General features: G+C 42.8%; 1 protein-coding gene across 1 annotated transcript; it reads right to left on the minus strand.

Annotated features, from left to right (window-relative positions):
- Positions 1–9,279: 9,279 nt before the first annotated feature.
- Grxcr2 (glutaredoxin and cysteine rich domain containing 2) lies at positions 9,280–21,364 on the minus strand. Its single transcript, XM_051201178.1, has 3 exons — positions 20,878–21,364; positions 14,960–15,187; positions 9,280–9,559 (listed from the first exon to the last, which is right to left on the minus strand). The coding sequence occupies exons 1-3, from the start codon at positions 21,211–21,213 to the stop codon at positions 9,377–9,379; spliced, it is 747 nt and encodes a 248-aa protein (XP_051057135.1). The 5' UTR covers positions 21,214–21,364; the 3' UTR covers positions 9,280–9,376.
- Positions 21,365–24,785: the final 3,421 nt, after the last annotated feature.

Below are 24,785 nucleotides of genomic sequence, written 5' to 3' on the forward strand. Positions count from 1 at the left end.
GACACTGTACACTTGAAAAACTGAGGAGAAAATTCTGTTATTCAGAAAAATATATTACAGAAAACTCACTTAAAATGAAAATTCTCAATAGCCAAATAACTGATGAGTAATACATTTAAAATCTTAACCAGATATGATAGTAAATACCTACAGTCCCAATTCTCTCTGAGGCAGGGTACTCATGAGTTCCAGGCTAACTTGGGATACCTATCATTGATGAATCAGAATAGTAATAAAATAATACTAGAAGATTGGACAACATTACACCAAAGAGGACAGCATAGTAGAAGTTAGGTCTTGATTCCCCTTAGCTGCTTCATCACACAAAAACAGAAAAAGTAATTGTCAGTTTAAGAGAAAGGTTTGGAAGTTGATAAAACCTATGTAACACAGGAACAGTAGAGAACGGCAACTTTGTCAGTTAAATTGGAAATATCAGTGGGAAATATTGACCTCTACAAGTCTTTTTTCAGCTCTGAGTAAGCCATCAGCAACATCAATAGCACCTACTCCAGCGTTCCAGTGCATCCTCAGAGCCTAGCACAAGGCCTTTCACGTGGTTTTCTTCTGAAGAAAGGCACGGTCCATCAGAGGGTACCTAAGTCCATGACTGAGAACCAAAGGGAAAAAAAAAATAGGACATTTCCCCACCATCCTTTTGTTACCAAAAGATAAAAACGTTTTCAAAGATGTCACCATCAGTGTCTAAAGAGCAAGGAGCCACCTGAAGCCTCCTCTGATTATACAGTGACAGTGTTTGAGATAAAAAGTGTAGACTTATGCATTGATGACTTGAAAGTCGAAGTGAGGCTGTCTAGGCAAGTAAGGGGCTGATGGGAGAGGTGTAGGGAAAAAAAGAAATGAAAATTATGCTCAAAGGATCTTAAATACCTGCATGAAAATGGCCTTATGTAACTCCATTTAATAAAAAATAAATAACTTTTATTGTAGAAATAAGGCACAGGTAACAAAAATGAAACAAATTAAATTTATTTCCAGGTCAACAAAATTGAACAGTGCTACCCAGCCTATTAAGTCCTTCTTCCCAGGAACCTTGCTATTTCCAGACACACTGGTTTCCATTCCTGCAGGGTAGTCACACTGTGAGAACAGTCTTCTGTTTTCCTAAACCTTTGCACCCAACTGTTCTATTGTGTCCTGGCATGGTCTTGTTTTGTTTTGTCTTGTCTTGTTTTGTTTTGTTTTGTTTTGTTTGTTTGTCTTTTAAGATGAGAAGGAAGGGGGCTTTTAATGTGATATTACAATTTGAACATCAAAATCATCATTGTTGCCATCATATCTTCCAGGAACAAGGTAAGTCTCCTGAAAGAGTAGGGATTTGAAATGACTCCTCAAAACAGAAAGGTTACTGAGACATCTGCCCCAAAGGTCATTGTTGTAGAAAATGAAGAACATAACTCTTGTTAATTTTAACATTAAGAAGGGATTGGTGTTTCTTCTACTAGTTTTGTGTGTACGAGCCATAGTCTCTGTCTTTCTCTCGCTGCTTAAGGAGAATGAACATGGAAACTGCAAACCAAAATCAGGCAGAGCTAGCTATTCAGTCTGCATGAACCCTTACATGAACCAGAGGAAAAGGTTCTGCAGTTGGTTATTTTGGTTTCCAAACTAACAAACTTATCAGGTGCAAAGCTGACAGCCGAAAACTTTGTCCCTCAACTCAAAAGATTAAGTCTCCATGATAATAAGAAATACCTCAGTCTGTAATGCTAGAGAACAAATCAATATTTGATTCTGACAAAGCAATCAGTTATACAACAATTGCCAAGAGATAATTTTTTTTTAAATTCAAGAGTAGACAGTAGTTTGCAAAATTAAGCCCTAGGCATAAGATATGGCCTGAAATAGTCTTTGTGACATGACAGATGTCAATGAACTATAGAAAAACTGTGATGGAAAAGGTGATTTGGATTAAAATCACTTCAGGAGAAACAAGCCTGGCTCAGGATTAATCCATCCATGTACCATGTCCCAGTCTCAGGGCCCTGATAAGATAATCTTTTCTTTGAGTCTGCTACGAATTGTATGACCCCAGAAAGCAAAAGTAATAATAAGACTGAAGCCCCAAGCGTTTGTCCAAATGAGCATAGAAAACCAGACACAGAAATTAAAAATAAAAGAATGAAAGAGAGAGAGCGGGGGGGGGGGGGAGGAAGGAAGGAAGGACGGAAGGAAGGGAAAAAGAAAGAAAGCAAGCCCCCTCCCCCCAACTGTGGTGTCAGCACCACACAGTAGACTGGCGCAGACCCAGCATCAGGGTCTGCCATGGTTTTGTCTTCACAAACTGGGTTTTAGAGTGTCTAAAAGGATTAGCCATCCTAAATATAAAAATTTTTAAGTTTACTTGTAAAATTTTAATCAGTGTTTAAATGCTGCACAAAAACTTGGTTTGGGGAGCTTAATAAATTGGTCTGTGAGCTTAATAAATTGAGCATTAATCATAGAAGTGATCATGAGTGTCCCTTAGCCTGCAAAAAGACAATAACAAAAAAAGAAAAAATCTGGGGACATAAAAAGGCCCAGACAAGAGGCTAGTCAGAAGGGGGTCTTATTCTGTATTAGTTTCCTATAGGACAAGTCAGCGGAGGCTTGTGTGTTTATTTTGGTTTGTCTGTCTGTCTGTACAGATAAGGTCTCACGTGCCTCAGGTTGGCCTATAATTTACTATTTAGCAAAGGATGACATTAGGCTTTTGATCCTCCTGCCTCCATCTCCCTCCCTAGTGCTGAGATTGGGGGTATGCATCACCACATCCATTTGTCTGGTGCAGTGCTTAGGATTGCACCAGGATTTCATGCACACTAGGCAAGCAGTCTAGTAACGGGCTAAATCCCCAGCCCTTTATATGCTATCTTGAGACACTTACTACTTCAAGTCAGAGCCACGAGCCTGAATTAGCTGAGTGGTTTGGGCTCCAGGGCAGTCATGCTGGTGCCAGCCAGGGCTGCAGTCATGTTAGGTTGCCCTGGGAAAGGCAAGCTCCCTCCTGTGCCCACTGACAGGTTACTGAGGCCTTAAGAGGCCACATAGCACTCCTTGTCATGTGGAGTTATTATTTTGTTTTGTTTTGTTTGCATGGTTTCATTATGAACCCCAGGCTGGACTGGAACTGAGAAACCTCCTGCATTGGCTTTCCAAGCTCATGGGGATTGGGATGTGTGTCACAGTCACTTTTAAAGCTACCTATAAGCTTTTATAAGGTATTGGCACATAAGATAACAAACTTTACACTAAAGGCCAAGCGGTGAAGCAGGATGTGTCTCACCAAATAAGAAATGGCCAACTCAAAGCCCTTTCGTGCACCAAGGATACATCCTGGTTCCACTGTCAGAGGTCCCTTAGACTGCCCAGGCCTTCTTATTCATGTGGTCTGAGTGGGTCCAATGCTGGTTTCCCAGAGGCAGGAGGGAAGGCCTAGTACCTACTCCAAATGACTTGACAGATTTTGTTGATCCCTCCTAGAAGGCATCACCTTCCCTGTGGAGTGGAGAGGGATGGGAGGGGAGACATGGGAGGGAGGGAGGGAGAGGGAACTGGGACAGATATGTAAAATAAGAAAAAATAATTTGAAAGAAGGAAGGAAGGAAGGAAGGAAGGAAAGAAGGAAGAAAGGAAGGAAGGAAGAATCAACTCTTCCTTGAGCCCATGTGGACTGGGCACAATGGGAAGGCATGGTGCCTTCCAGAAAGGAACTCCAGCAGAATGAATGACTTAACTGCTTTCTTCTTTTCCTTCTCTGACACCTGCCACTCGGTTTTTCGAATATCTATTTAAATCTCTGGTTTCCTGTGGGAGTACAGTTAACCCTGAAGGAAAACATCCCCCTTTCATGTCTGTGCACGCTGGTGTCTTTCACATTACCTGACATATAGGAATCCTCAAGAAATACACTTTGAATTTATAAAGGCAGATGTGGGTGGTTGTCAGCCATATGTATTTTTGCATAAATTAGTGGTCCCAGTCTTCTGAGAAACAACCGCCAGAAGGAGAGAAGGTGCTTAGGAGCTGGCCAGCAATGATGCTGGAGGAACGATGCAGAGTGGAAGGAAGCACTGGGAAGCAGGTAAACTCTGACCTAGTGTTATCAGGACCAGTTGCCCCTTCCTCCTTCCCTTCCCCAGCTCAGTGAGGAGGCTCTGCTGAGGTGTCTCCAGGTCGTCTTTTCTCAGGGTTTTGCATGTTCTCTGAAACAGTCCTGGATTCTGTGCCGAAATTTTGACACAGACATAACTCCATTTCTCTCTCCAATAATTGTATGACTATGACCTGTCATTAATTACTGTGTTTAATTAGAAAATGAGGAGATCCAGCTAATGAGGACAGGTGATAAAAACAACTTTGAACATCTCTTTCAGATTTGCTTTTTTGCATAAACTTCACTCCAATTAAGCTCCAGTGAGCCACAGTAATTTTTTTTAAAACTGTGACCAGCGCTCATCTACAGGAATATATTGCTAAAATAATTCATATCTGTGAATGTATTTATTTAGAGCCAGTTTATGATAGAAAAGTAAATTTGGGGTCACAAACAACTTAATGTTGGATGAAGCTTCCAATTTTTTTTTACATGTGTAACTTGATGGGGATCTTTTCTGGAAGCAAAAAATTATTATTATTATTATTATTATTATTCCTTAAAGTTCAGAGGCTGGAGTTTGTAGCTCAGCTGATAGTGTCTGCACCACAGATGCAAGGTCCTGAGGCAGATCCCAGTATTGTATAAAGTTGGAGGTGGTGGCACACACCCATATTCACAGGTAGAGACAGGAGGATCAGAAGCTCAAGGTCATCCTTGGTTGCATAGTGAGTTTGAGGCCAACCTGACCTCAAAAACAAGGCATAAATGAGGCCTTGTTTTTAAAACAAAAAAATTTCTCTAGAAACAAAGGTTTAAGAAGGATGGGTACTGCCCTTCTTCACTCTGCAGACTCCACCAGACAGGCAAGGAGGGGATACGCTGCCATTCCAGTCAACAAGTATCATCCCAACAGGGCAGAACTGAGGAAGGAGGCTCCTGGATGCTAAAGACCCTGTGTGTGAAGCCTAGGTATGTTGTGATGAACAGCACAAAGGGAAGAGCCATTACACTCACAGCATGAGGACCAGGGTGGGGTGGGGGGAGAACAAAGGAGGGAAGGCAGAGAACCCTCAGAGTCCACCCGCAGTGACTTACATCTTCCAGCAAGGACCAGGCATTCAAATGCCAGAGCCTACAGGGAGCATTTTCACTCAAACTACCAAGAAGATGGGGGTGGGGACAGAGGACAATAGTAAATACACTCTGTCATGAAGATGGTTGAAGGAACTGGGAAGAGAAAGGATCTTAGAATAAGGTCTTGTGCCTTAGAGCTGATACGCATTTGTTATGAGTGTGTATGCACTCATCAAGCCAGGCCCAGGTAACCTGGCCAGGCAGAGAAAGTGAAAGACACCGAAGTGAATAGCAAGAGAAAGCAGCAGTGCTGTTCCCAGATTGTAAAGTTACGTCCATTTATTTCTTTAGAGGCCCAACCTGTGATTAGCAATAAACATCAATTCTACTTCCACATTTATTCCCTAAGAGGTACTGCACATTCCTGGAACATAATGGAAACCCAACGTAAAAACCACTCAGTGTTACTTCTGGATTTTTTAGTTTGGTTTGGTTTGTCTTTTTGTTTGTTTGGTTGGTTGGTGTGTGTGTGTGTGTGTGTGTGTGTGTGTGTGTGTGTGTGTGTGTGTTGGTTTGTTTGAAGAACAGGGTCTCTGTATAATCCAAGCTGATTGCAAACTCGGCATTCTCCAGCCTCCACCTCCCCACTGCTGGGCTTACAGTCACTTGCCAGCATACTCTGTGAAATGTACTTTTAAATACCTTGTTCGTTTAAAAACTTTCCTGCATTCTCTGGGAACATGGCATCATTGTAATCTCAGCACTGTCCAGATGATGTTTGGGAATCTTCACACTTGCTTTCAACTCTAGTGATTCTTAAGAGTCCTGAAATGCCAGTCTACCTTGTCCTAAACCTCAGTCATGTCCGACCTGCCGGGTTCGGGGTTCACAAATAAGGAAGTGGATATTCTGGTGCAGATATCTGTGTAAGGAGACAAAGAATCCGGAACCAGATTTTCAAACACAAGGGCAGTAAACAAACTTCATGGTTCTACCTTCATAGCTGGACCACTTGGTACCATGCGCCACCACCAGGATGGTCGTCTCCTGCCAGCCTCCCACTTCTTCCCAACAGAGAGCAGCCAAGCGGCTAAAACACCGCGCCACGATCCTCCTCTGCTCAGTCTGCTCAAATATTTATGCCGGTCGTCACCCAACCAGGAAGAGAACCCATTCTAGGTATCTCAAACAGGGAACGCATTGCAGGCTTTGGTTACTAAGATTCCTAATTGCTATAGCAAAACTTGCCAGGAGCCTGCTTGAAGAAGGGCGGGGGGGGGGGGGGAGATGGGGGAGATGGGGGTGGGATTGGGTGTCTTCTTCCCATGCACAGCCTCCTGCCAGTACTTCTTATTGGCAGAATTTGCTAGGATGCCATCAGGCTAAGAAGTCTGGGAAGTGTAGTTTTCAGGGCTCAGTCCCCAGCGTCAGGGGGAAAGTATAGAAGAGGAGCACGTGACACCGAACCGAGGCCCAGCTTCAGCAGCTTGTCACAGTAATCCAAGTTTTTACTTACCACGAATTCTGAGAAAGGCTCCCGCCGCCACCCAACACACAAGCGCACACACCTCACATGCTAGTGAGCATATGCACACCATACATGGTGCACATACCTTCTCTTCTGCCCCCTCCCCCCCCACACACACACCATACCGCATCTGTCCCATAGTGTACTGCCCGCAACCACACTGGCTTCTTGGCCCCTCCCCTTTGTGATTATTTCCTCTACAAGGTCTCCTCTTACCACCAGACTTCTGCAGGGCTCAGTTCTGCTAGGCCTTTACTGAAGACACTTTTCAACATCACTCATCTACAACTGCTTCCAGCTCTCGGTACCTTGCAGTGCTTTATTTTAGCATAGATTTATCCCTTTCCAACACGCTATGCATTCTGTATATAGTTGTATTGTATAAATGTATAATTGTAGTATATTTTATATAGCTATCACATATGAATATTACATAAATATATGTATTTAGGCATCTATACTCTCTTACCAAAATATATGGAACCAGAATTTTGTCCTTTTGCCTTCTTCTATATCCATGCTCAGTGGGTATTTGCTTTGTTTGTTGTTGTTTTAAAATTAAAGAAAATTTGGTTTGGGCTTAGGGTTTCAGAAGTTTATAGTGACCCAGAAGTAAGGTTTCATATACTTAATACCTTATTAAGAGGTGAGAAGTTATGTTTCCATCACAATAAAAACTACCCTAGTTAATGAACACAATCAGTGTAGCCGTTAATTGACATATTTATTGTATACTTATTTAAAAAGCTAGTCACCCTGAAGAGCATTCGGGACAGGTGAGGGAATAACAACCGTGTGTGTGTGTGTGTGTGTGTGTGTGTGTGTGTGTGTAGGGAGTGGGAAGGTAGCTGAAACCATGCTTTGTGGCAGAATGTGATATTTTCTTTATGATATAATAAAGATCAGAGTACAAAGCTAGCCACTGCTAGCCATGGAGGCCAGGCAGTGGCAGTATACACCTTTAATCCCGGCACTCAGGGGACAGAGGTAGATGGATCTCTGTTAGTTCAAGACCACCCTAAGCTACACGAAATCCATCCGGTCTAGAAGAGAAACAAAGCTCACACAAAGGTGATCTTAGCAATAAGGATCCCACTACTTTAGTCCCAGCATTAGGGAGGAGCAGGGCAGTCAGAAGCAGCCTGAGATTTGGTGGATCGCCCCACCCGTCTGAGCATTGGTAGAGGTGAGAACTCTCTAGTGGCTGGCTGCTTTGCTTCTCTGATCTTCAGCTTTAACCCCAATATCCATCTCTAGATTTTTACTATCCTTGCTACAGCAGAATGCTCCCATCAAAGAGTAAAGTACTTGAAGGTCTCTTGACATCACTCCTTCTTCTGCTACGCTGGGGAGCAGAGAGGTGAACATCCATAAGAAGCAGGCACAGAGGCAGAAAGCAACCACACAGTGACACAAAGGCGTCGGGTGAGCAGCAAGAAAGCAGACAAGAGCATGGGGGCTTCAAAGCGTGTTTGCATCTTTTTATCAGGTGTATTCACATTGCCCACACACACCTCACTGTTGATTTAACAGAGTGTAAGAGAATAACAAACCTTGAAGAATCACTAAGCCAGAAGTCAGAACTATTGTCAGAGATAAGCGTGGAGTCTAGATAGACACCGAATCATGGTGTCATTCTCACTGAGTGTCGAGAGTGGGTGTTCAAGCTACAAAAGTTCATTAACAAACGTGGTTTTAAAACTTAATAACCGTCTGTAAGAGGAGTCACCCTTTGCATGCACACTCGTGGGCGGTAGAAACACAATGTCTAACTATCAGCCCTCTTGATTTTTCTTTTAGTTTCCTTAGATCAGCACGGACACCTGCTGTCTTTTCTAAAGAGATGCTAGCTAGATCGTGGTCCTAAAATAGACCTGTGTATTTGGTAATTTACTCAGGAGCAGGCGAAATGCTAACCACAAATTTGTGCTTGAGCACCAAATGTATCATAAATAGGATTGGCGTGGCTTATAACCTCACCAGCTAGAGGCACACAGAAATAACGTATATCATCCTCACCCGAGTGGGAGTGCTCCCTGCCAGCCTCACTAGTGCCAGAGCACTCCACCACATAGGAGCAGCTACAGAAGGAGGGCCTCCTCAGCTCACAGGTCTTTGGAATGAGCACACTGTTTTGCTTCCAGAGGCCTGCCAGGACCACCCGCCTTGGCTGTACCTTCCTTCTCTCTTCTACTTCATTAGAAATTCAATGTGACCAATGACAATTTCAGGTGCATTGTAAGCAGCAGGAATTTGGTTCATTGGAAATCCACTTATTTTATTCCTTTCTCACCACATAATTTTGCAAAATAACTCCCAGCCCAGAAAATGACTTCAGCCTACTGCCTGAAGTGTACATTTATTTATTTGTTCACCGGTGCAAGGGGAAGACTGAGCTAAATCAAGGAAGATGCATGCACGTGGTCCTGGAGGGATAATTTTAGAGCCAGTTTCAAAGCAGACTCTGATTCAAAAATGCCCCTGTTACTTAGACCCATGTAGAGATGTCACCAGCTTCACAAAAATGTCATCAAATAATTTGAGATTTGCTAGTGGTAGGAATGATTGCAGCTGCAGTAGCTCGATTTCTGAGAGAAGCAGGAGGAAGAGGGTTGCTTTATTAGGAGTAGCCTGTGAGAGGGCAATAAAAGCAACGTGAAAAACAGGGCTACAGACTATGGGCTGCAAATTCGGCAAGGTTGCAGGCCATTCTCATTGCAGGCCGGGCACCTGAGGGCTCGATAGGACTCCTTGAATCTGTTAGCCAGCATTGAAAACTTGCTGCCATGGCACAGAGAACAGGTGGCGATGCCAGACCCCTGGCAGTGGAGACAGTTGTCCTCAGGGACCAACCCATCCTGCAAGAGACAAGCCAGGCTTCAGTTAGACCAGTGGTTTAAACCCACCGCTTTCACAGAGATGGGAGCAGTGCTAGGTCTCAGCAAAGAGGCAGAATTGGAGAAAATGTTTCCCATAAATTCGAATGAGGGAAACGGCCAGGACACAGAGCAGCAGTTTTATCAGAGAGGATTTCTCAGATGAGCATCACGAGTGCCACGTCTCCTGCCACCCTTGATCACCCCTGTCCCCATCTGCTATAAGTTCCGTAAAGGCAAGACATGACATTTTCCCTGCCAGAGTATCTAACCCATGTGACAAACCTCAATAGGCCCTCAAAGAAACCAGGTACTCCCTTTCCTAAGAGTTTCCTGTGTCTCATCCATGGTACCCTTACAACGGTCCAGTGCATACCATCACCCAGTGCAGTAGGAAAATGCCACATTGAGAAGCTACCTGGCAATGTCAGACACATGGCCTGGAAGACAAGGAGGCAGATTTCCATCACTTGGTTCTGAACACCAGCTCCACGCTCCTCTGACTGTTCATGTAGCCTCCCATTGTGTCTATACAATATCAGATGCTCAGGAGGGATGTTTTCTACCACTGGCAGGATGGGTGAGAGAATGAATTAGCTGAGTTCTAGTATTTTACTCTGAGAACTGTGTAAGGCCCAATGGTTAGAGGCCCTAGTCTATGATGGACAAGGTAAAGGCTCATGAAGTCCCACTCCTTTGTGAAAAGTTACAGGCAACTGATGGCTGCTGGGGATCTGGCCCTTGAAAGGTGACCTGTGTTCGGGTAGATGGTCCTACACCTGTGTAGTCACAGGTAGCACTAAATCGACTCATTGTTTTTTCTTTAAGATTGCAAAGGAGGGAGGGAAAGTTGTGTGAAAGGTAGTGAATGGGAAGTGGATTAGATCAAAACACTTGACATATGGATGGACATAATAACCTTTAGTTCCCAGCACTCAGGAGATAAAGGCAGGTACATCTGTATGTGTTCAAGGTCAGCCTGGTTTACATAGCATGTTCCAGGCCAGCCATAGCTACACAGTGAGACCCTGTCTCAAAAGAAAGAAGAAATATATTGTGAGTGTGCCTGAAATCCTCAATAAAAAAGACAAGCTCTGGCTGTGGAGCCAGTAGACTAGAAGGGAGGCTGATGTTTGGTGAGGGCAGCACTGTGGGACCCTCTGCTCAGCCTCTCCTACTCTGTCTCTCTGCCTATACAACAGGACTGGTAACACCACCCTCTGAGTCCTGGAATATTAAATGAGGCAGCACGTGCAAATGCAGGCTCTTCTCCTCTTATATATCCTAAGCCCCATAAGTCAGCTTCCTTCTGAGCCAACAGTCTTCTGTCTCCAGAAAAAATAAAAATAAAAATAAAAATAAAAAAAATTAGTGCCTCTTGGCTGTGTCTTGAGACAATATGTTTGAGGCATCTCCCAGAAATCATCAATTTCACACTCTGTAAACTGAATCTCCCCAGGAGCAGGCTGCAAACCAGACTGCTGCAGGTGAGCTTCCTAACAGCCCTGGCCCGTTCGTTCAGCTTCTATACACCCTTTCCCATCCATCTCAGGTTCTCCCACCCACAATCCTAGCCCGGGTGTACCAACTCTGGCACAGATTCACCCAATCTTGTGAGAAGCTTTCTCCATTCAAGCCAATCCAATGGGATTGCCTATTATCCTGATCATCTCAGGGAAAACAACTTGGAAGACCCTTTTAACAAACACTTGCCCTCCTGATACAGTGAGAGTGTTTTGTTTTTTTGGTTTTTTTGTTTTGTTTTTGTTTTTGTTTTTTTCTAAACCTCTCCTCTCTCACAGAACCTCAGTCTCTTGTCCTGAGTCATGTCTACACAGCCCTGTCCACTCCTACCGGTTTCCTGATGTCAGCTATTCAGTTCCTTCCAGACAGACTTGCACACCCACTCTTCCCTTTCAGGAGCTCCATACAGGGCTACCCCAGCCAGGAAGTCTCCACTGGGCCTTCCTGAGCCCTTGTCATCCCTTCCCAGACATCCACCGTCATGTTTAGAGGCAGTACTTGGTACTCGGCATAATTATTTGTTCACATGCCAGCTTCCAGGATAGAAATGTAACCATGTGTGAGGAACCCTCTTTTATTTTTTCCTTTTATTGAAAATAATTCTGCCCTCATACAATATATCCTGATTACAGTGTCCCCTCCCTCTACTACTTCTTGTTCCTCCTCCCTCCCCTCCAGATCCACCCCTTTTCAGTCTCTCAACAGAAAAGAACAGGTTTCTAAGACATGAAAAAATAAAATATAATGGGATAAAACAAAAACTATCACAGCGAGGCTGGACAAGGCAGCCCAACAGAAGGAGAAGAGCCCTAAGTGCAGGCACAAGAATCAGAGGATCTCTTCTTCTTAAAATTCTTCTCAAAATATTTAGCACTAGGAATAAAACACAGTTGCATAGCATATCTTAGGCTCAAGACCGTCATAGATCCTCTCAATCTCCTTCCTACTCTGGTCATTCTATGTCACATCACAACCAACAAAAAGGTGCTTCTATGCTCCCTGAAGACATGCAAGCTTGCACAGCTCTGAGGACAGTGACCAGGACAAAGCCTGAGTTGGTAGAGCAGAGTGGTTGTGGTCATGACATTGGTGCAGGGACCTAATTTGATTGCTTTCTCTAGTGAAATACTTGACCTCTCTGAGCCTCACTTTCCCTAGCTGCAGAGTAGGACTCTTGGTAATACGTGCCCAGGGGGGTTTCATGAGAATGAAATGAACTATTGCATGGTTAAACACTGAGAATGGTAGCTGGCTCTCATGGGCCTTCAGAAATCAGTAGCTATTACTATCTTACTATTATCTTATCTTACTGTCTCAAAGATAAGATCACTGCATGAAGCATTAAAGTGCACAGAGGTTTACAGATAGAATCCCACCAAGCCCAGAGCCAGAATCCTTCTCACTGAGGCTCGACTCCATTATTCTTCTCCTTTGCTTTTAGAGTTGCTAGAGGTTCAAGGCAGCCCAGCTTTCTGACTTGCCCTACTGTTTTATCTGTCTCTGTCTTTCCAGTTAGATATAGCAGAGCAAAATATCTCTTAGCCAGAAGGGTTTTCTTGCTGTTCTTTGACCCTTTCTTTTAGAATAAAACTTGTCTGGGCATTTATTGCACAAGGGAATGAACAGACAAATAGTAATTCAAAACCGAGTTTAAAGGACAGACAAGGGAAGTATAACCTTTCCCGACAACCTTCTGCCACACAACTCTGCCCTTGTTTACAGCACTACAGAGAAAGAAGATCTGGTTTCCTCCAAACTGAATTGAAAGGTAATTGTCACATGGAACCTGCCATCACTTTTTCTTTTAGGGCTATGGAGTGACCTGCACCTTCCTATTTCTTACTCTCTTCTATGTGTGTGTGTGGTGGGCGGGAAGGCATTCCTCCAAGTTATAACACAATAAGAGAAATAATGGAATTAAAGATTTATAAAGGGGAAAGATGATGTCCACAATGTCCAGGCTGTCACTTGCTGGCGTGCTAGGTTCTACATCTTGTAGAAAACAAGAGAAGCAATAGTTGGGTGTTTCTTAATAGCTGTTTCTTGGTTCCAAATTCTATTGTTTTCTACATACAGACAATACTGACTGAACATCAATTATATGCCATGTTTTTGGGGGTTTTTTTCTGTTGTTTTGTTTTGCATGGAAACTGCAATGTTGCATCTACCATGAACACAGCTCTGCCTTTGTGGAAATCAAATCCTGGTAGTTATAAGCAAAACCTAACCACATAATTACAAAAATGAAAGTAAAGTTGCAACTGTGAAGGAATGTACACAGTCCTGATGAGTTTGTTCTGAGTATGTCACCCTCATGAGAGCCCTCTGAGGGGTGAAACCTCCACTGAGATCTTGGGAGCTATGGGCAAGAGGATGGAAGGCCTTGGGGGCACAGCACAAAGATGGGATCTGCCTCTGGCAAGAGAGTGGAAAGAACCTATGAGAGATGGACAGGGAGGCAATGGAGGGAGGAGAGGAACAAGGGTGCAAGAAATATTTACCAGATAAAACCAGAGAGGCTAGCACAGGTCAGGCAACCTGGAGCTTTCTAAAATGCATAAAGAGATTTGGTCTTATGCCAAGCAACAAGACACCATTGAAAGCTCTGAGGGGTAGAAGGGCTCAGAAGGGAGTGACAGAAACAGAGATTCTCATTTCCAATGCTTCTCACTGGGTGTGCAATCAGCTCAAAGGGTGGCTGCAAACCAAATTTCAGGAGCCTTTTTCTGAAGTCCAAGAAGGAGGCTTATGTTCTGGTGGGGGGGGGGGTCAGGAGAGGCAGAGAGAAGGTAGGTTTTAAGAGGGAATGTAGATAGTTAGGCAGCCATGTAAGGTAGAGAAATGAGAGTAGAGAGACTTGGCATCTTGGCCTAAAGTCATTACTCAGAACTGACTATGACTTCCTTATTCTCTTTACCTCAGTCCTCCCAGAGCAGGGACATCATTCATGTCCCCAGGGCCCTTCTTCCATTTTCCAGTCCAACTCATGGGTGATTAGAGCAAGTCCCACAAACTTTGCATCCAAGGGATCCTGGAGTGTGATGGTCAGTGCTAACAACAACATGTGGCTCAATTGTTCACTTTCAGCATATTGCAAAAATTCAGTATATTGCTATCCACAGGTGCCTGGGCTTGTGCGATTACAAACAGCATCAGTTTCAACTCAACTAACCTTCAAATTACTCAACTCAACTCATTGGAGACTTTTACAGTATCTTCACTGATCATGGACTGGGATGTGCACCAATGATAGAGGTACAAGTGAACCCATAAGGGCAGAACTGGGGCTGAGGATTAGGTCAATTGGTAGGGTGCTTGCCTAGCATGCAGGAAGCCCTAGGTTCAATGCCCAGCACCACGTGAACCACCCTAGTGTTGGCACACATTTATCTGTAACAGCAGCACTCTGGAGGTAGAGGTAGAAGGTTCAGAAGTTCAAGGTCATCCTCAGCTGTGTACGGACTTTAAGACCAGCTTGCGCTGGAGACCCCATCTCAGAAGAATTAAATGAAGAAAATAGAACAGAACTGATTTTTTTTCCATCTCCAAAACCCAGTGTTCATAAGCCAAAACTCACAGGAAAAAACAATAGATTCCTAATCAGATGTGAAAAGAAGTCATCCAAAAAATTAAAAATTATATCTAAATGTGCATTTATAATCATGAATATAATATATAATATAATTTAATAAGTGTGAATTTATATTAACAATATGCCATTACAAGCCAATAAATGTTAAAATCCCCTCACACTTGAACAGATATTGCAAATGTTGTTATTCAAAAGTGTTTAGGGAGGCATTGCAGGATCGGAACGTTCCCAGGGCCAGCCTGGGAAGAAGAGCAGTGCTGACTCACCTGTATGTGCTCATTATGGAGAAACATGCCTTCCGTCTCTGGCAGGGGGCTGGCATTTTGCTCCCTATCTCCATCGCTTTCTCCTGTGCTCATCAGAGCCTCTTTCTCAGCAACCTCTTCCTTCTGGAGGATTTTCCTCATGAAGTCCCTTTTGTCCATCGGGGTTCGGATGATTTTCAGGTTGTTTGTGTAGATGATTATCTTCCCAAAGTCTATGATAGGTGGAGGCTAGAGAAACAGAGAATGAGCGTCAGCAGTCACCAAACTCAGGATTGCAGAACCTGCCCAAAGCCCGTCCCAAGAAACAGGAAATGTGGGCTTAGCACCCATCCAAACTGTGACTCATCCCACCCCACCCCCACAGTTCGTTTATTCTTTCTAAAAGTAAGAAGCATCACTTTCCTTCTTGCTGAGGATGGGAACTGAGGAAGATTGAGCTACTCAGAAGGCAGGACTGTAGAGGTCAGTGTCTAGAGCTTCTGTTCCCACTGTCCCCCAAGGACAGCCAGTGCAGGGCTTGGCACAAGCAAAGGGACCGTCACTCTCATGCAGATATTTACCCATTTGTCTATGCATATATAATATTAGCTCATACCACTTACCGATCACTATTTGTGTGTCAAGCATCATGCTAACATTTAACTGACATCACTCCTGTACCAAACATCCCCCATGAAGTAAATGCTATGATTTCCACACTCTACAAGTGAGGACTAACTCTCAAAGGGGTCAAGTACCTCACTAAGGTGACCAAGTGACCTTGGAAATTGTGGTTGGGATTCAAAACTAATATCTTTTTTTTTATTTTAGATTCATCCTTTTTACTTTTTGTGTGTGTTTTGCTTACACAACAATATGTGCATCTCATACATATTTGGTGTCTGCAGAGATCAGATCATGACATTGGCTCTCCTAGAACTGAAGTTACGGATGGTTGTGAGTACCATGAGGGCGCTGGGAACTGAACCTGGGTCTCTGCCCATGTTCTTTGTTACCTTTCTTCCTTCCTTTTTTCTTTAGACAGGGTCTCACTGTGTAGCCTTGGCACCTGAAACTCACTATATAAACCAGGCTGACCTCAAACGCGTAGAGATCCACTTACATCTGCTCTTAAGTGCTGAGATTAAAGGCGTGTACCCCCGTGCTTGTTTTCCAAACTCCCATATTCTTAACACCTCACAAGCATTCTTTTCTCCCCAAATATATCTCTATATATCATATATACATATATATATATAATATGAAATTATAGAACATATGTCAGTAAATAGACCCTGCAATAATCCATTTTTGTTATTCAAATAATAAGGAATATTTTATGTTAAGATATTTCTAAGTGATCATTGTTAATAGCTAATGTCTCCTTCTATGTGTTTACCATGTGTTACTTAATGCTTTGCTCACTGGGAAAAAGGGCAATTCTATAATGCACTAAAGAAGCTGGAGAGAGGACAGGGATGTAAGCCTGTAGCTCAGTGGCAGAGAGCTTGCCTAGGACATGTCAAGCCTTGGGTTCAGAAAGTCCAGGACACAGAGGAGGAAAGAGAAGGAGAAGAAAGGCAGGAGGCGGGGGGGGGGGGAGCAGGAGAGGGAAAGACAACCAAAGGAGTAAATGCTCAGGTACCACTTGACCAGGAACACACAGTTCTGTCCAGAGACACAGCTGAGAGGGAAACAGCCTTGGATTCCAGAGCTGATGTCTCCTAGTTACAAGATGCAGTGCAGGCATTGTCCTCTGATGCACTCCATTTTGGTCATCTGCATGTGTCTTGACACCCAGCTGGTAGGCACTCCCACAGACAAGCTAGTTTCTTAAACACAGACGTACTTCCCCACTGGTAGTTAGAACACAGATGTGCTGAAACTCCTGGGTTCTGTCACTTATTATCCAGTCTCACCACCAGGAGCTTCCAACACTGTCAAGCTCAGTAATACAAGGGTTAATGCTAGCCAGGCATGGTGGCACATACTTTTAATTCCAGTACTCAGGAGGCAGAGGCAGGCTGTTATCTGTGAGTTTAAGACCAGCCTGGTCTACAGAGCCAGTTCCAGGATAGCCAAGGCTACACAGAGAAATCCTGTCTCAAACCACTCCCTCCCCCAAAGGGTTAATGCATAAGCTACCAAGCTCCAGGGCCCTTCCCCAACTCTGGTTACATATTTTACTCTGCTGCCTAAGGATGATATCACTTTCTGAGGATGCAAGATGATGTAAAAGATACAGAAAAGTGGGGTTTGCAAAAGCTGTTGAGAATATGCAAGTGTGGGCGTCATCACTGCTGTTATTAAAAATTGTTTTTCAATAGTGTATGCACACTCGTGTTCTACAGCCAAACACCCCAGTATGGAATATTTCCCCTGACCCTAGAATTGTATAAACTCAGTCTACTGATATGATGCCACAGTTAAACACTCTCATATTTAGATATTGAGTTGGAATTCAGACTCCAATAAACAGCCATAGGAGTTCCATGATTATTTAAGCCACAGGCTTCCTGTCTGGCCCTCTTTTCTCCCTCTTCAAAGGATCCTGTAGCAGATTCCATTTCCTATTGTTTTATGCACACTGGATTCCCATTTCACACTTTGGACTATCAGTTTCTGACATCGGGAGATAAGGATGGTGGTACTTTTGGAAGGTTCTGTTTCTACTTCCTGTAATAGCCAAAAGGTTCAGTTACCAGGAAGTTTCTGCACATCTAGGGCTGTTTTCTTTCCATTTCTTCTCTTGAAGACTAAACTCTCAGCACACCCAAAGAAGTGGTGATCACCTGCTTCAACTCCCTGCCCCTGCACCAGTCAACATATAAGAGAGCAAATACTTTTCCTCCAAAGATGAAGGGTCCCAATCATTCTGAATGTGCTTTAATTTCAGTCCTCTTGCCAGCCAGATTCTCCCGAGTCTGAGCAAACTCCTGGGGTGTAACTGTAGTCTACAAGGTCTGGTTACATCCAGCTGCCTGTGAGGAAAATCCACTCTTGTAGTATAGAGGGCCAGATGGAGTCAAGAATCTCTCAGCTTCTTGCATGCAGCCTAGAATGGCTGCATATGTGGGAAAGTATCTGTAAATATTCTGGTTTCTATAGCCATGTGCCTAGAAACAGTTATCCAGACATGAATGAGTGCAGAAAAGCCTTGTTAGATACGAGGACTTCAGTCAGAGAAACCCAATTCAAATTTTATTCAAATGTTGTTTGACAACTATGTTAGTTGGACAGGTTATTTTAACCTATAAACCCTGTTTTCTCAATTTGAAGCTTTCTTTCTCATTAAAATATTGTAAATATGACAACACTTAATACATATGAATTGGTTGTTCAGTAAATGTTACCTCCCTTTCTTTCCCTGTCCACAGTTTCATGATCCCTACACATTACAGTGATTTTTGATTCCTTAACATATTTTTATTATTTATCACCACCTTTTCTACCCATCACAAAATATAAAAAGTAGACTTAACATTTCCATAAGAACTACTAAAACATATATAGGGTGCCAGGCACTTTGCAAAAATTATCTATTTTAATCATCTTAATGGGCCTTCTAAGAAGGTACTTCTCATTCTCAGGCCAAGATGATGACATTGGGGCTCAACAAAGTGAGTTTGTTCAAACTCACACCGGAAGTGGGTAGTCCTGGACTTTAATGGGCATCAGAGCCCATGTTTTGTTTTTATTATTACAATTAGTAAAGCATGTATAACATACAATTTACTATTTTAACCATTTATAAGTGTAGAGTTTCCTAGCATTCACATGTCTTACAACTTTTATCTCCAAGACTTTATCTTCCCAAACTGATATGCTGATTCCACAAACAGTAACATCTTCTCTTCTCTCTACCCCTAGCCTGACAAGCACCATTTACTTTTTGTCTCCATTGATTTGTACCATAAGTGCATCATGGAGCTGCAACAGTACAGGTTTGCCTGATTGTGCATGGCTTATTTCACTTAGCCTGATGTGCTCAGGCTTCACCCGTGTTGAAGCACATGAAAATGCCCTAAGGTGTTGTAATATTCCATTATGTGTATATACCACTTCTTGTGTAGCCATTCATCAACTTTCACTTTAATTTGCTTGTGAATTTCTGTGAATAGTGGTGTACAAATATCTATTTGTGTTCCAAACACTTGGGTGAATCACTGCACTTAACCGTAACCCATCACGATATCATAGGCAGCATTTAAGAGAGGTTAATTTACAGCTGTTGGGAAGTCATGAAGCTCAGCTTTTGTTTCCTTGTTTTTCATGAATACCACTCTGAACTGTTTCTATAGGTGAACTGCAAACGTCCATCATGGTCCCTAACACACTCAGAGCTTGATAACAGTGGGATGTGGCCATTGGTAGAACAACAGAGAAAATAAGGTATCCAACTTTCAACATGGCATCTGGAATGTTTGTGTTTCAATCTGGTTTTATAAGTCTATGTCAAAACATTCTTACATGTGCCAAAGTTGGCATATGAGTTATGAAACAGCTTAAATTAACTATCATGGTTTGTGTGAACTATGCCTTTATTAAATCTCAACTTCCAAATAAGATACAGTTACAAAGGACTATTGTAAGCACAAAACATAGCTAAGTACCTAGGACATGAGTAAATAGCAAATATCACTAACATCATTATCGTCATCATTACCATGTAATGATCTTGTTCATTAAAAAGGAACATGCCATAGAGATTAAAGTATGCAAAACCAGGGGATCTGGATTCCTAGTCTGACTCAGCACCTTAGGTCCCTATAATGATTTGTGGCGTTTAATCAACTTGGCACATAATTTTCCTTCTTCACAAAATAGAAATGACATACCTTGCTTTTTTTCCTTGAGAATGCAGTAAAGAAAAGAACATGATGGACATAGAAGACAATCCATACAGCACTTTATAATGCATAGAACTTTCTACTAAAATAAGGGATTTTCATTCTTAATCCCTTTATACAAAAATGATAATTTTGAGTGTTACAATTTTGCCAATATCACCAAGCCTGAAACATTTGCCTGCAATACTTATTTTCTCAGGAAATGAACAATAAAAGTGATTAAAAATAATTATCTGCAAATACCTCCAAGATGAGGACATATCATGGAATAGTTACCATTAATAACTTAGATACATTACATATATGTACACTTTAAGAGAAACAACATTCATATTTCTACTGCCATGAGCACAAACCCATCTCCTAAGATTCTGGAAATCATTGAGTATTTCCCATGTTGTTTTGGCTTATAATAGACTCCTGCAGGGATTTCTGATTATCCACTGTACCAGAAACACTAAGGAAACCCGTGCAAAGAGCTCTTAGTTCAAACTTCTCCAAGAAACACTTCCTTTGTTTGATTTACTTTTCACCATTTCTTCCCAGAATTCCATTTATCCAGTGTGCACATTAATGAGCGCTGGGAAGGCAAAACTAAACAAATAGACCAACAATTTTTAAAAGCAGGCAGTAGGAAAGTGATAAGGAGAAAAAAACAAGACACAGATAAAATGCAGCAGAGTAATTGGCTGGAGCAAAACGGGTGCCTTCAAATATTCAATTCTTTCAGGAAAGGAAATGACCTACTGCAGCATAACTCTCTAAAACGACAGGCTGGCAACCTGAAAACCACTGCACCTCTATTTAATTTACACACAGAGGAAACTCAGCCAAAAACCCAATTACAGCGTATTACCCTGGATGGAATTTGAATGCTGCGTGTGTTCGTCACACTTTCGAGTAGTCAACCTGCGTGTTATTTTTGTCCGGGAAATATTATTCTAATAACAGGTCCCATTTGATGCACCTACAGCTCTGGCCGGTAGCTGAACTTGAGCGAGGAATGTATCTGAATAAGCACTTTGGCATTTTGCTAGACGTATTTCAGGGAGCATACCCTAAAAGCCCATAACCTCACACAATACCAACCTTATGGTCGTTCACCTTGTAGTCATTGAACAGAGGCTGACTGCTCGCCAGTGTGTAGGCACCGCTATCTCGGAAAACACTGATCCTCTGAGCGGTCAGTTTAGGGGAGTACAGCTGGGGCTTGGGGGCTTCTCCTGACCCATAAACACCATCCATTGGTTCAAGGGCTTCCTGCAGAAAACTGTGAGGGTATTCCTCTTTGGGTGACTCTAATTCCTGCCCATCCTCAAAGACCTGCTTCAACACTCGGCCGCTGTAGGAAGAGGAGATTTTGAAGCGTACTTTCCTGGGTTTGTCGTCGCTCTTCTGATTCAGTTTCTTGTCGGGGTCCTCCATCAGCAGAGAGTTCTGCAGCGGTTTCCAGGCTTCCAAGTAGCCAGTGGAACCCAGCTCTGAAAAAGGGGCATTTTATTTTCTCTCCTCCTGCATATGATTAATTCAGGTTGGTTCTGGAGGACGCTCAATTACAGCAACTGACACCCACACATTAAATATTGATAGACCTCATGAAAAGGCAGGGGATCATGGCTGTGTGGAAAGGATGGAACAGAGGACAAAATGGGCCCTCTTCCTGGTGTTAAGCATACCTCTCACATCACCCAAACTCTGGCTTTTCTTGCTCTGGGTGTGAATACATTTATTACAGTGATCAAGTACCAACTCTGCAAAGATCAGACACTTGGTCAATTAGCAATTATCTTGTTATCGTTATCAAAACCAACAATACCCTAGTGAGGAGCTTCAAATACATGTCCATGTGACTCTCCAACCATGTCTGGCCCCCAGTTTTTCAAGCAGTGTCTTAGGAGGCTTGGGGTGCAAAGCAGTTTCTGGGGGTTTCTTCTTAGGGCCTAGAAGCAGAGTAGCTTACTCAGTGGTTAAGAGAACTCGCAGCTCTTCCAGAGTAGCGGGGGTTGGTTCCCAGCACCGAAGCAGTGGCTCACAACCATCTGTAAACTCCACTTCCAGGGATTCTGACACTCTGTTCTGGCCTCCACAGGCACCAGATACATACGTGCCACACAGATACATGTGCAGGCAAAACACTCAAACCTATAACACACACAAACACACACAAGTAAATAAGTCTTCATTTGTAACTACTGCACTAGCTCCTACACCCTAGTGGACTTAGCAAATACCCATCTCTGAGATAGAGAATGAGACGAATATCAGAGAAACCCATGATGTGGGTCCTGGGAACAGTCCTCCAAGCCTCTATAGAAAACAGACCTAACATGTGTGAAATGATAACCTTGTGCTTGAGAAGCAGTGTCTGCTGATGAATCCAATGACTGTTCTAGAAAGGGAATGTTCTCTAATGAGATGGGAATACAGAATTGAACAAGAAAAGGTCTCTGCGTTGAGTCTAAGGGGCCATTTTGGACCAGAGGAGCTGGAATGATGGGATAAATTTTTTTTTAATCTTTCGTGCTAGTAGCACAATGATATATTTACTTGCCCAAGCTGAGCTCTTATACTCCTCAGCCATTTTTATGGATTCTATGACTAATGAAGCCCCATTCTGTGTAACTCTCTATCTCCTACCCTCCTTCCAAAGCCTCCCATGTGTCCCTCCTTCAAATTCATGCTCGCTTTCTCTCTCTTTAATAATTGTTACTATATGTGTATATGTATACACACACACACATATATATATATATTATATTCCTAAATATAACCTGTTCAGTCCATATATGATACCTGTATGTATGTTCTCAGGCCTGACCAGCTGGCACTGGACCACCAATTGGAATGCTCACCCCTGAGAAAGACCTCTCCTCTTCCCACTTTTCCTCAGTTACCTATAGTTCTCTGTAGGGTTGAGACCTCATGGGCTTTTCCTCATTCAGTTTGATTTGTTCATTGGTATCATCCTTGTTCAGCTCACCCTTGAGGGTGAGACTTTATGAGTGTGGTTTCTGATACCATCTCACAGCAAATTCCCTGACCTCTGGCTCTGATCATTTTCTCATCACCTATTCCATAATATTTTCTGAGCTTTAGGTGCAGGGGTGTTTTGTATATGTAGCACTACAAAAAGCTACTGCATTCTGATCAGTTGTGGCTTTCTGTAGTGCTCTCTGTTGCAAAGAGGAGTTTCCTTGATGGGGGATGAAGACAGCATTATCTGTGGGTATAAGAGCAGATGCTTATAGATTGTTGTTAGGTAATATGCTGGTTTAGTAAATTAATGGTTGTAGATTTTCCTCCAATAACCAGTACTTCACTAGCACTGAGTAGTTATTTAGATTCCCAGTATGGGCATGGTTTCCCTCTTGTTGAGCTGTTGGTTACCTCCAAGTTAGTCATTCCATTACTGTACCCTTAGAGTTATTATGCCATGCTGGCTGTTGAAGTGGTTCATACGCATCGTAGATGGGTAGGACTGTACAGGCTCGTTGCCTCCTTCCTTATGAAGCTTGCATGAAACCTTCTGGCACCATGAAAGCTAGTCCCAGGGAGGGTGCTTTCAAGTCATTTCCAGCTCAGGGTTTCCTAGGCCCTGTTTCTGAAATGCATGGTGTCTTCAGCGTTCATTTATTCCATTTCTAGGAGTAACCAAGAACAACAGCAATTGGCTGTATATTTGGCAAGTCTCTTGGGCAGTTCTGGCCAACAACTCAGAAGAGTGTTTCTTATGTCTGGTGTTGGGTTTTGTTTGTTTGTTTGTTTTTTGAAGTCTTACCATTCTTTCCTAGGTGTTTCAAAGTTGCCATATTCAACCCAATCTCCTCCCATTTCCTACATTAGTACCATTACTATGGGAGTAGTTTCCCCAGCCCACAATGGTCTGCAGATGCCAGCTGCTACCAGAGATCCATTGTAAAACAAGTTCTAAGGTGACAGAGATCCTCAAAAATCTAGCCTTGGCTTCCTTCCTTCACATCCTCAACCTCTGTTATGTTTTCTGGTACTCTCATATTGGTGTTAAAGGCACACAATGAAATCTCATCCATTGCCTAAAAACTCCAGTTTCTATCTCTTATCCAGTAGGTTCTGGATTAGTGGATACAATTTCTAGTCCTCGTTCCTGTCCCATACTGCTTTTGGAAGCCTCCCCATTACATGGAATGTGGCTCCTTCTCTGATGAAATTCTTCCCATTTTCCCTTGTCATTCTTGTGCTTCCTTCCATACAGCTGTGAACATATGAGAGTCCTAAGCCAGTTTTCTATCCCCAGTGTTTACTAAAGTGCCTGGTCCATGCTAGAACTCAGTTAATAATTGTTGAATTGTTGAAAGACTTCTGATAGGAGAGGCCAAAGAAGAAAACTTTCTTAACAGGATTTGGATGTGTTTTATAGAGAATAGTTAACATGTAAGACTTGTAATAGCTAACATGAAAGGTTGTTATAAAAAAAGCATGTGCCTTCTACAAGGAAATATTGGGGTTCTGTGTGTATTAATTTCTTTCTAATTAGTTAACTGCAATTAATTAATTGCACTGAGCAAAGTAGGTGACAGAAGCAATTTGAGGTGGAAAGTTTTGTTTGAGGTTCATGTTTTCAGTTCATCCTGATATAGAAGCCATGATGGAAAAGCACAGTCCAGAGCAGCAAGGCTATGGTGTGTGACAGTAGCTGTTCATAAGGCAATGGACAGGAAGTAGTCAGTTGCCAGAACCAGAGGCCTTCTTCTAGTGACCTACTTCCACCAGCCATGCCTCATCTAAAAATTCTACCAACCTCCCAAAACAGCACTCTCAGTCAGGAAACAAGTGTACTTGGTGCACGAACTGGATGGGAGAACAAAACTAGGATGAGAGAGAGAAAAGTGTGTGTGTGTGTGTGTGTGTGTGTGCACTCTTCCTAGCATCAGAAGACATAAATGTAAAACTGGCTCGACTGATACAACAACCAATTGCAGGAGACTGAGATCTTGGTTTCTCATCCTCTAGAAAAGCCT

The sequence above is a fragment of the Phodopus roborovskii genome, unplaced genomic scaffold (genome assembly GCF_943737965.1).
Source record: "Phodopus roborovskii unplaced genomic scaffold, PHOROB, whole genome shotgun sequence".
Lineage (NCBI taxonomy): Eukaryota > Metazoa > Chordata > Mammalia > Rodentia > Cricetidae > Phodopus > Phodopus roborovskii.